The sequence below is a fragment of the Boleophthalmus pectinirostris genome, unplaced genomic scaffold (genome assembly GCF_026225935.1).
Source record: "Boleophthalmus pectinirostris isolate CB_2022bp ecotype Guang Dong unplaced genomic scaffold, ASM2622593v1 HiC_scaffold_21, whole genome shotgun sequence".
NCBI classification, from domain to species: Eukaryota; Metazoa; Chordata; class Actinopteri; order Gobiiformes; family Gobiidae; genus Boleophthalmus; species Boleophthalmus pectinirostris.
This window is the reverse complement of record NW_026571175.1, coordinates 14,906,612-14,918,464: the sequence shown is the minus strand read 5'-3', so window position 1 is coordinate 14,918,464 and position 11,853 is coordinate 14,906,612. Positions and strand designations below refer to the sequence as shown.

Sequence of the window (11,853 nt, the reverse complement as noted above, 5' to 3'; positions counted from 1 at the left end):
AATGTGTTATTATGACAGGCCTGATTGTACGACCCATGATCCTACAATGTCCAAGAGAGTCTAAGGAACAAAACTGGGAACTAGGGATTAAATCTGGAAAAGATCAGGAAAAAACTAGGACTAGTATAGGATCAACCCAACATAACTAAAACACGACTAAACTGAGTCCAAACCAGAACCAAACCAAGATACAAATTCAACTTAAAGGTTAAAAAAGGTTGTAGTATTTTCCAGGTCAAGTTATTGGAAGTTACAGGTCAGATCAGTGAAGAAACAAGACTGCCCACTGTTAAGAATGCATATGTTTACATTTATCGTAGCTGTTATTGGATAAATGCTAATATGGATAAATGCTATAAATGATAGATATGGTTAATGTCAAATGGTATGTGGAAGATTCTAGATAAAGTAATAACACTGTCATGGAGACAAGCAGATGACAAAAAGTTACTTGTGCAATATTAGGTATACATGTGCCACCTGTTATATACTTTTCACAGAGAAATGTGCAACAACTGCTAACAGATGCCAAGATGTAGCAGGCCTACAACTACTAAACAAACCAAAAGAGTAAGTCTTACTCATGCTGAAAACAAAACCAAAAGTGCTGTACTACAAATCTCCCTCATTGAGAAACAAGCAACTTGGAAACTGGAATTCTACTTTCATATAGTAAATTTCACAATACTATGGTGAGTCTGCATGTATGACATCATAAAAGAAATTCAAAGAGAAGTACTAGTACTATAAAGGCCACTGATAGGTGAATCATTCTGAAAATATAATCTGCGGTTAAACTTCATAGTAGGAAATAGTTTAACTATCTTCATGTAGCCTATAAAGGTGAAAATGTTGCCTTTATACATGTAAAACGTTGAAACTGTGTAGAATTAATTTCTTTGCCGGGGGTCTAGTGAATAAGCAATGCAATTTCGGAACAATACTATAATTGGCTGAAACGGGGTAAACTTTCTTTCTGTGTGGACACTGATTGGTCCGCGTCTCGCAGAGCCCGCCTACGGGTGGTGCCTTGAACCTGCTCTATGTTGAAGCGTTGCGCTCAACCAGTGTCGAGTTTAGAGGGTCTCTCTCTACCAGGGTGACAAGTCTGAGCCGGGGAGCCGCCGAGGGAAGGAACTGTCTTTTGAACCAAACACACGGGCTACTTTGGGCTTTTCATCGCCGGATACATAACTTGCACTGGAGTTGGATTAATTTGCACCACTCTTTTTTAGTTTTTATTTTTCATTTGCTTTAGAAGACACGCTAAAACTCACCGAAGACAATGGGGTCCCAGTCATCCAAGGGAGAAGTAGCTACGGAGGCAAACGCTGCTGCCGCTGATGCTGCAGCTGTCAAAACCAATGGACAGGTAATTACGCACTTACTTCATTACGAAGGCAGAAAAGGCGCGCCATTCAACCCAAGACTGATATTTATTTTTTGTTTGTGGCATTTGACTTGATTTAACAGCATGTTCACTGTTGAATGTGAGTTTGAGAGACAGGTGGGCTTGAGCATCACTTTGTGCTTGTGCGCGACGCTCAGAAGAAATAGCCTTAAGAAACACTTGTGGGCTGCTTGGCGATTTTATGCACTAGGCAAATGTAAGCTCCACCCGAGTCTGTCATTTATGAGCGAGGTTTAGAAGTGTGCACAGCGTGTTTGATAGTGGCATGAATAAAAGGGGGAGGGGGGCACTTCGGGCGCACGTAGGCAGTCTGCTACTCCTCCCTGCAAAAAAATTTCTTTTTTATCGTCGTCTGCCCCATTTTTAATTGGCTTTATCTCATCATAAATATGCAAATGTAGGGCTACAAAAATGTAAGTCATACATAAAAAAATGCTGGTTGCATTGCCAATTTTTATCTACATTTGTGGTAGCACGTTAAAAAGAAATGGACTGTGCCAATCTAGAGCTTGTACTTACGTGAGTGCATTCCATGTAAAGACCTGTAGCTGGTTTGATTTTGTAGAATTATCTTTGAAATTGTCATTCTTCCATCGATTAGCTCAAGTCTTTGTTGCACCGTCTGTCTGGTACACAGCGCGTTTTGTAGGGAGCTACCGCCGCCTATCGCTCAATGATGACACTGCAAGGCGTCGCCTCCTCGCAGGCGACACGGTTGTTAATTGATGAGCACGACGACGCTCAAGACGTAGTAAATGGGGAAAAAAAGTCTTTATCTCTCTTAGCATGTAGCTAAAATTTTGTTGGGAAAAATTATGATGAGAAATTAATTAAGTGCAAAATGCATTTTGGTGACAGCTTTATTCTTCACTTTTTTCAGGAAAATGGGCATGTGAAATCAAACGGAGATGTCTCCAAGGCTGATGGAGAAGCTGCTGCCACCAACGGCTCTGCTGATGCAGCCAAGGAGCCCGAGGCTGGTGCAGGGGGTGATGCCATCGAGCCTGCACCTGCTGCAGACGGAGAGGCTGCCAAAGCTGAGGGTGAAGGAGCTACTAAAGAAACCCCCAAGAAGAAGAAGAAGAAGTTCTCCCTCAAGAAGTCCTTCAACTTCAAGATCAATCTGAAGAAGAAGAAGAGCGATGCCGTGAAAGAAGAAGCGGCCGCTGCTCCGGAGGAGAAGAAAGAGGAGGCAGCTGCAGAGGAGAAGAAGGAGGAGGTGAAGGAGGAGGCTGCAGAAGCTCCTGCTGCTGCAGCTGCTGAGGCTCCTAAGGCTGAGGAAGCCCCCAAGGCCGAGGAGGCTCCTAAAGAGGAGCCCAAAGAGGTAGCTGCTCCTGCCGCCGAGCCCACAAAACCCACAGAGGAGAGCAGCTCGACCCCTGCTCCCTCTGAAAAGAAAGAGTGATTGTACCTTCAGCTCACTATGAACTGAGTGAACTGTTTTTCAAGAGAGAGAGAGAAAATTTAAGAGTATATATATATTTATATATATGTGTATATGTATACATATGTATATGGATATATGTATATGTAAATATATACACATGTATGTGAGAGACTCCTTCGACGTGCCACTTTTCGTCATGATAACAAGACGACAGACTAGATTCACTAGATCACTTCCCTGGTTACTGCCGACATCTGGACCTGGCTGAGTTTAGGCTGTGGGATGGTCGCTCTGGAGAATGGATTTTAAAGGCTGGAATGCGAGATACTGACACCATGAAGTTTGAAAGAGGCTGAAGGATGTTGACACAAATCAGAGCATCTTTTTCTTAAAATCTGTGACTAAGATGCTCCGTGCTGAAGGAATGAAGCTTACCATGATAGTAGGACACCACCACTTGAATGACTGTTAAATAACGAAAAATGAAATCAGAAATTAAGAGACTTGCCAACTTTTTACATTCCTATATTTTAACCCAAATTTGAAGTATTTTGTGGTGTATTATAGAGGACCATCTTAAAGATTCAGAGAAGCTATGTCTTGTTTGTTTAAAGTAAAAAAAAATATTTGATTTTTACCTTACTATAAAAGAAGAACACTTAAGCTTGCTATGTTCACTGTTGCGGTTTGATATGAAGCAGAGTTGTTTATCTGTCGTGTGTGAGCCTGAATCTGCTTTGTCTCTGTAAATACATTGGATTGATTTCTGTTCTTTATTTTGCTAATGTTGACAGATGTTACTGGTTTTATTGTAAAGTTGATAATGGTAAATAAATGTTGGTTACCTGCCACTTTACGTCTCTGGTTATTGGTATTATCAAATTGTAGTCAGGACCTAAAAAACAAACAGACAATTAGGTCAAATAATTACGTTAGAGCCACTAGGTAATAGCTTAATTGTTTAGATAGAACTGAGTAAGTAAAAGAAAAAGGCAAAATATCTGAGTAAATGTACTGTGAATGTACTGTGAAATTTTATGTGCAAGCTCTATAATTTGGATTGCCAAAATAGGTTTGCTGTTACCTCTAGTATTTTTACTACTGCCAGAGTATTAACTGTAGCTTAGCTTGTACCACTATCTTACTTAAGTCAATAGCAGCAAAAGTATTGAACCCAATAGCTTCTAAGACATTGTTATTCATGCAGACACATTGGAGAGTTGCAGTATTAGGCTACTACTGTCTGTGTAATCCTTCAGTTATCCATGTATATTGCTGACAAACTGTGTGATAACTGCAGGCCCTAATAGTACACTTCCAGCCCCACTGACCCCTAACCCTATATTAAGTGTCCTAACACTGGGATCAGCACCAATTCTGTTAACCCACAATTCCCTTACTACAATATTTTCTGTATCTTAAGGCCCCTTACAACTAACACAGAAGCAATGCCATGAGCGGACTGACCTAGTTCACATGCTGATATGATGAGCAGAGATCTGAGCTACTTTTGGAACCAGCCTTCATTCTAATATCAATTATTAAAGGGGAGCTGCAGCTACATATTGGAATGGCTCATTGACTCTGCAGGCCTATGCATTTGGTAACCTTAAACACTACATTATCCTTGCATTAAGAGACTGTTGGCAGGCCAGATCCCCTATGGCATACACAGTGGGGATAGAAATGTCAGCACTTGGTCCACTTGAACTAATGACACAGAGATAGTAAAATAGAAAGCTGTTATATTCAAGTGAACACAGTACTTTGCTCCAAGTCTGGCATTAATCATTTCGGTGTTGCAGCATTGCTCATTCAATAATTTGACAAGCACACTCAGATTTGGACGTTAGAGGGATGAAAATATGAGTGCAGACTGACATCTGGTGTCCATTCAAGATACTGCTACTAAAGATAAAGTTGCACGATTAGTCTGCGATGAAGAATATGAGTGTGAATTAAATTAATTTGTGTAATTTATTGTATCAGCATTAATATACAACTTATTGTGACTTATTTTCTTTGGAGATTGGAGTGTCACAACATCTGTTTTTATACCCACCAGCATTTATTTTTCTGTACTTAATCCCTTAATAATCTCTTTTCACATAAACGCTGCATCGTGTAAGCAAGGTAGGAAAAAGTCTTGCGCAAGGACACAACAGCAGTCTGAGCTAGCCATTAACCACAACTGAATGTCAGTCCACTCTACCACCTGAGTTACTGTTCCAGCCTAACTGATAAGATGGATGTTGACAATTGGGGGGGTTGTTAAAAGAATAAAACCTCTGGCTTGTGCGCTTCAGTCTAGACGTCTGATGAGGGTCCAGTCCGTCTACGGTCCAGTCTCTGGATGCGCCTCAGTGGTCCTCGGTTTGTGTCCCGGCTCCTCCCAGCCGGGCGGTGCGAATTGTGTGATTGGCGGAGGCGGCAGAGTGCGCTGAGTGCGGCTGCAGCGGAGACAAACCGGGGGCACTGGGCACGAAACAGTGGGAATAGTGTAAAATGGCGCTGTCTCAAGGAACAAAGAAAAAAGTTTGCTATTACTATGACGGTAAGCATGGCTTTTGTATACGTGGTAATGAGCTGTGTGTGACTGATAAAAAGGCCTAATGAGGCGGGTCTCAAATACACGGCTTGAGTTGTGGGACCAAGCTAACCGGTATAGCAGGCTAATCTTAGCTTGCTTGACTGACTTATGTAGCCGCAAGGCTGTTAGCTTTGAAAATGCGTGACAGATTTAAATATATTCTTTTTGTAAATTAACACATACATGTGCAGCTGTTGTTTGGTCGTCAAATCAGCGTTACAGTAAGCTGAAAATCCAGTTTCGTCTCTGGGAATCCTCCGAACTTGCTAACAACTTCCGAGAAAGTGAAGCTGATGCAGGGGTCACCAATCCCAAATGCGACCGTCTCGAGCCACATGTCCAGTGTGTATCCTCCACTGTAAACTATAATGACAACATTCGGCATGTGGTTATTATACTGTAACATTTGTTATCATTAGCAGATCATCACGAGAAGACAATATATGAGATTAAAAATAAATATATATATATTTGTATGTATGGTCTATTTGTGTTCAGTATTAAATGAATCTGTATATTTAGGTGATGTGGGAAACTATTATTACGGCCAAGGCCATCCTATGAAGCCACACAGAATCCGCATGACACACAACCTTCTGCTAAACTATGGACTGTACAGGAAAATGGAGATCTATGTGAGTCACCATTCTCAATTTTGGACTAATATTGTTTTTTACATTATAAACTTCAACTAGTTTAAAATGAAAACTGATATGTTTGCAGAGACCACACAAAGCCAGTGGGGAGGAGATGACCAAATACCACAGTGATGACTACATAAAGTTCCTCAGGTCCATCCGACCGGACAACATGTCTGAATACAGCAAACAGATGCAGAGATGTGAGCACTTCAGGTTTAATATCAACATTTCTTAACACAATGAAGCCAGTGAATTATGTGTTTTTACCCTCTTAAGTTAATGTTGGAGAGGATTGTCCAGTGTTTGATGGACTTTTTGAGTTCTGCCAGCTCTCAACGGGTGGCTCTGTTGGTATGTTAACATTCATGGCACAATAATCTCATTAGACATAACCTACACGAGGAGCTTTCCTTATACATCCAGTGTATTGATTGTGGTTATTCTAATTAAAAGCTGGGGCCGTGAAATTGAACAAGCAACAGACAGACATTGCCATTAACTGGGCTGGTGGACTTCATCACGCCAAGAAATCTGAAGCCTCTGGCTTTTGCTATGTCAATGATATCGTCCTGGCCATTCTGGAGCTATTAAAGTAAGATGTGCTCTTTAAATCTTTTAAAAATGTTTTACTAATAAATGAATTAGCCTCAGATCAGAACATGGTTCCTGATAAATGTATGGTATCTGTAGGTACCATCAGAGAGTGTTGTACATAGACATCGATATTCATCACGGTGATGGAGTGGAGGAGGCCTTCTACACTACAGACCGGGTCATGACTGTGTCTTTCCACAAATACGGGGAGTACTTCCCTGGGACTGGTGACTTGAGGGTTAGTTGCTATTTTAATGTCTTAATGTGTTTTTGTTCTAATATCTATACTAATTAAAATACCCCTTTTAAATTTTTATCAAGGATATTGGAGCTGGAAAAGGGAAGTATTATGCAGTAAATTATCCTCTCAGGGATGGCATTGATGATGAGTCCTATGAAGCCATCTTCAAACCAGTAAGTTAAAAAAAAAGACCATATTTATAGTGATCTATTGTATCACATACTTTTTTTTTCTTCATGCATTAACTATATTATGTCACTAGATCATGGCCAAAGTGATGGAGATGTACCAGCCAAGCGCTGTAGTTCTTCAGTGTGGAGCAGATTCCCTCTCTGGAGACAGACTGGGTTGTTTCAATTTGACTATCAAAGGTGGGATTATTATTCTATGACCTATATCTATTGTCAGATTAATGTTTCTTTATTTAATACAGCTCTGTGATGAAACACATACAGATATCTCCATTTACCACTTAAATAAAATATAAAGAAGTAAAAAAATAATAAATTATTAAATAATTGAAATCATAATAGAATTGAAATCATGATCTTTAAATGTGAAGTCTGTCATAATTTGTCTTTGTAGGTCATGCCAAATGTGTGGAATACATCAAAAGTTTCAACCTCCCTCTGTTGATGCTGGGTGGAGGTGGCTATACCATCCGTAATGTGGCGCGCTGTTGGACTTATGAAACGGCAGTTGCCCTGGACTCCTCCATTCCTAATGAGTTGCCCTACAACGACTACTTTGAATACTTTGGGCCTGACTTCAAACTGCACATCAGCCCGTCCAACATGACCAACCAGAACACCAACGAATACCTGGAGAAGATCAAGCAGCGTCTCTTTGAAAACCTGCGCATGCTTCCCCACGCCCCAGGTGTCCAGATGCAAGCCATCCCAGAGGACGCCCCGCACCCAGACAGCGGGGATGAGGAGGAAGATGACCCTGACAAACGGGTTTCCAGTAAGCGGTCTATAGTGTACTTTAAAACATCAATACAGTTTTCTCAAAACTTACAGATGAATATTTGTATTTCAGTCCGTGCCCACGACAAGAGGATAGCTTGTGAAGAGGAGTTCTCTGACTCTGAAGATGAAGCAGAGGGACAGGGAGGTGGTCGTAGAAATGCAGCCAACCACAAGAAGGCCAAACGGGTAAAGAAGGAGGAAGAGAAGGAAGGAGAGGAAAAGAAAGGTTAGGCATCATCTAAATACTTTTTTGTATCCTTGTGATAGAGTTGTGGTTCACATTTGTTCTTATCTATATCTTATAGAAGTAAAAGAGGAAGAGAAGGAGGAAGAAAAGATGGATACATCTGGGTAAGTTATGATGATGATGAGGATTAAGCAATGGGTATCATACATCAGATGGCTTAAATAAACACATGGAAAGGGTTAAGAAATCAACAGATTTATATTTTGATATACTATAATAAATTCATATTTTCTGTTTTGTTGTTACACTGTATTTCACACCTCACTCAAGATTCATGAATTGTCTTTCAGACCAAAAGAGGAGGTGAAGACTACTTGAAGCCAGCTGCAGTGTCCTGTCCCATTCATTCTCTATTGCTTTTGTTACATCATGTGTTCTTAATGGTAAACTTTCACTCAGTTTTATTTGCTTATATATGGACGTGTGGGTAAATAACCTAAATGTTTCAAAAATAAACCTGGAATGCTCTTGCAGACAGTATTGCCCAAACCAATATTGTTCCTGTTATGGATAAACCTGTATGTACAGTCATTCAGCCCTTCAACCTGCAGCTCTCAAGTTTTCAAAAGTGAATGCATGTTGAAAATAATGTCGCCTCTAGCATGTACATATTCTATTTGCTTTGCAGAGGCAGACCTGAGTTTCCTTTTCTTCTAACTTATTTTAGAATCAAAGTGTGACTATTGAGTCTTCCTGTATGCGGTCAGTGTTCCTCTTGTTTACTCCTGATGTATGGGTGAATGAAAGCCTTCTGTTGGGCACCAGGTGAGATATTTTAGATATTTTGTACCATTAAACCTAATGAGAGCTGCTAAGCCTCCACGTGTTGTTCAGGGTTGTCTTTGTGAAATGTGGATTCTAAATTTTTAATAAAAAATTAAAATCATTGTCATGTGTTATTTTCAATAGATTAAACCACATTGGCTTGTGAACACCATTTAGCAATGACATCTATGTTGGTGAGAACACTAACCTTACCATTCTGGCCATTTCTTTGTTTAAAAAAACAAAAAAAGTGAGGTATGGCAATTACTACACACAATATTGACTTAACAGCCCCTAACCATGCACATTTTAAAACGGGATATCCCTTCAAATTTACCGGTCCTTTATCAAATGACAGAAAAGCAATTATTTGTATAAGCAATTATACTTTTTATTATTATTTATGTTGTGTAGAGGTGGAATGACATCACAAAATAGCATTTTTTCCATGTTTTAGTATTAAATTATATGAAATGGATAGAGGGTTTAAAATCCTGTCAAATCAATTAATCCTGGTGACTCAAAGGACAAAAAATTCAATGTGAAATTTAATGCAAACCACCACAAGATAAGAGTAGCTCCACTGCTCCAAATGTCCACAAGTCGACTTTAAATGTATTCTTGTCTGGGGATGTTTCTTATTCAGAGTTCAGTCCAGTATTAGCTGAAGCTGTAAGGTTGTGTGGGATTGGCCTGGTTTTACGCTTCCAGCTCAAAGTCAAAGTACTGTGGGTCGAAGTAATGAATTCTGACATAACCATCCTCTCCACCACTGCTGTAACTGTTGACAAAAGACAGACAAATAAATAAGCACTTGATCACTTTTTAATTTGCCACTTATTCCCAACATGAATTTGTAGCAATATGAAACTGTAAATAATAAGGTAGTTACAGCAATAGATTAAGTGAGCATTGCAAAGTTTAATTACCTCTTTCCATCTGGATGGAATGCCACACAGTTAATGGGACCAAAATGACCCTTCACCCTGCCAAACTCCTCTTCATAGGCTGCATGGAAAAACCTAGAGTAGAAAATATTCTCAGTACACGCTCAACCTGGGCAAGTGTTGGCTACAAACTTAAACATTTTATTAGAAAATTACCTGGCCTCGAACTTTCCAATCCTAGTAGATGTTGTTGTGACATCCATGGCTTCTTGACCACCACCCATCACCACCTGCATTAGCAAACAAATAAGTGAGAAGGTAAAATCTGTGAAAATCCAAGTACATGCAGAACAGAATCTGCCTTACGTGATCCATGATGGGGGAAATTGCAGCGGAGTTGACAGGTCTCTCTGTCTTGAAGGTTTTTATGTGATCCAGTGACATAGAGTCAAACAGCTGAAATCAAGTATTTCATTTTATGTAAAATTTTCATTTTGTAAAGTTCAAATATAAGCACACTGATGCACCTCACCTTTGCAGTGCAGTCTTTGGAGGCACTGATGAACATTGTGAGGTCGACAGAAAGCTGCAGGTCATTGATTTGTCTGCTGTGTTCCTTAGCCTTCTTCAGGACCTCCCCAGACTGTTCACAAAAGAATAAGTTTAGTTATAATGTATAAAGCTACACTTTTTTAATCTTTGTTATGAATCTTACTTTTGCACTGTACTGGTTGATCTCTCCATTCTCATGGCCGGCAATTACAAACTCTCCCAGCGGGCCCCATGCTGCACTGGTGACTTTTGTGTCATTGCAGGGAAGGCTAAGGTATGGCTGGTTGTCATCTAAACAAAGCAACATAGATTTCATAAACCAAACTACCTTTAACGTATAAAGAAACTTCTTTGGTCATTGAAAATACAACAAAATAAACTTCTTTAGTCACTGAAAATAAACTATACAGAATTCAGTTTTAATAAGTCAAAATTCTAAACAAAAGGCATATATAAATGTCCTTTATGTACCAATTTGTTGGGGATCCCTCAGGTCATAGAAATTGAGGAAGCACTGGTAACCCATCTGCTTGTCTGTGGAGAACATGATTATGTTTCCGCTGAAGTCAAAGCCACAGGTCCTGACAGCAGAGTTGGTGTGGAGCAAAGCCATCTGTTTACCTGAAAGCGCAGGTGGACGCAGGTGAACTTACCCATAAACACAAAATAACCGATTTGTTGTGGCTGGATGAAAATGATGATTGAACCTACCAGTTTCACAGTCCCACAGTCTGCAGCTGTTGTCTGCTGATCCTGTCAACACACTTTTAGTGTCCCCTTTGAAAAGCCATGTTAAGGAACATTTCCGAGAAGATAACAAGTGACCATCAATGCACAGCGAGCATAAATGAACTTCAGTATGAAAGGATACAGTCGCAGTCCACACACCACACGGCTCCAGTGTGTCCATTATATGTCCCAAGCCGTTCACCATTGACAGAGTACCACACATTAGCTACCTACAAACACAGTTACACAACCATGTTACAGATGATGCGCACACCTTCATGTGCACATGGGAGGGTGACACTTACTGTATCTTTAGCTACAGAGAACAGGAGGTCTCCTTCTCGGTTGTACTTGATTTGAGTGATGGACCTCTCGTGGCCCTGAAGCAGGATGGGTTTCTGTGGACAATAGAAATTAGCTCATAGTCTACTGTTGTATAGAAATAAAGTATTTTAAAGAATTTAGTCACTATTCAGGCTGCCAATTGTGCTCATACAGCTTAATTAATGGTGTCAATTAAACCTGTCCTAACATCTTTACAGTGCACTTTATTATCTTCAGCTAAATTAGCTTATGGGTTTAGCCATATCAGAGTTTGGTTCTTCTGTCCTAGAGTCTGGCTGGTTAAAACACACGATTGTCTTTCCGAACAGAGAATACCAACCATTCTTCTGTTAAATTCCACCAATAGGCTCAGTAAAACGTAAAAATCCCCCGTAATACGAGAAAAGATGCACACTCGTGTTTCAGGCGCCGGGTTAGAGCGGAAAAGGAAAGTGCAGACTTCCGGCATGCAGAACAGCAAACACGCCCTCAAGCGGCCGGTAACAGTTATTTG

At 40.2% G+C, this 11,853-nt stretch overlaps 3 protein-coding genes across 3 annotated transcripts; 2 read left to right on the top strand and 1 right to left on the bottom strand.

The window, feature by feature from the left end:
* The first annotated feature begins 776 nt into the window (after window positions 1–776).
* Window positions 777–3,649, top strand: marcksl1b (MARCKS-like 1b). The gene is made up of 2 exons (XM_020932741.2): window positions 777–1,372; window positions 2,292–3,649. Exons 1-2 carry the CDS (start codon window positions 1,286–1,288, stop codon window positions 2,814–2,816), a joined length of 612 nt encoding a protein of 203 aa, XP_020788400.1. The 5' UTR covers window positions 777–1,285; the 3' UTR covers window positions 2,817–3,649.
* A 1,545-nt stretch (window positions 3,650–5,194) lies between these two features.
* On the top strand, window positions 5,195–8,969 carry hdac1 (histone deacetylase 1). Its single transcript, XM_020932491.2, has 12 exons — window positions 5,195–5,352; window positions 5,911–6,023; window positions 6,112–6,229; window positions 6,306–6,380; window positions 6,483–6,621; window positions 6,720–6,861; window positions 6,945–7,037; window positions 7,127–7,235; window positions 7,450–7,830; window positions 7,906–8,061; window positions 8,141–8,186; window positions 8,373–8,969. Exons 1-12 carry the CDS (start codon window positions 5,304–5,306, stop codon window positions 8,398–8,400), a joined length of 1,449 nt encoding a protein of 482 aa, XP_020788150.1. The 5' UTR covers window positions 5,195–5,303; the 3' UTR covers window positions 8,401–8,969.
* Window positions 8,970–9,213: 244 nt separating this feature from the next.
* Window positions 9,214–11,825, bottom strand: eif3i (eukaryotic translation initiation factor 3, subunit I). Its single transcript, XM_020932686.2, has 11 exons — window positions 11,680–11,825; window positions 11,321–11,413; window positions 11,158–11,245; window positions 10,998–11,063; window positions 10,758–10,907; window positions 10,450–10,577; window positions 10,267–10,377; window positions 10,101–10,190; window positions 9,951–10,024; window positions 9,777–9,869; window positions 9,214–9,628 (listed from the first exon to the last, which is right to left on the bottom strand). The coding sequence occupies exons 1-11, from the start codon at window positions 11,806–11,808 to the stop codon at window positions 9,547–9,549; spliced, it is 1,104 nt and encodes a 367-aa protein (XP_020788345.2). The 5' UTR covers window positions 11,809–11,825; the 3' UTR covers window positions 9,214–9,546.
* Between the last annotated feature and the right edge of the window lie 28 nt (window positions 11,826–11,853).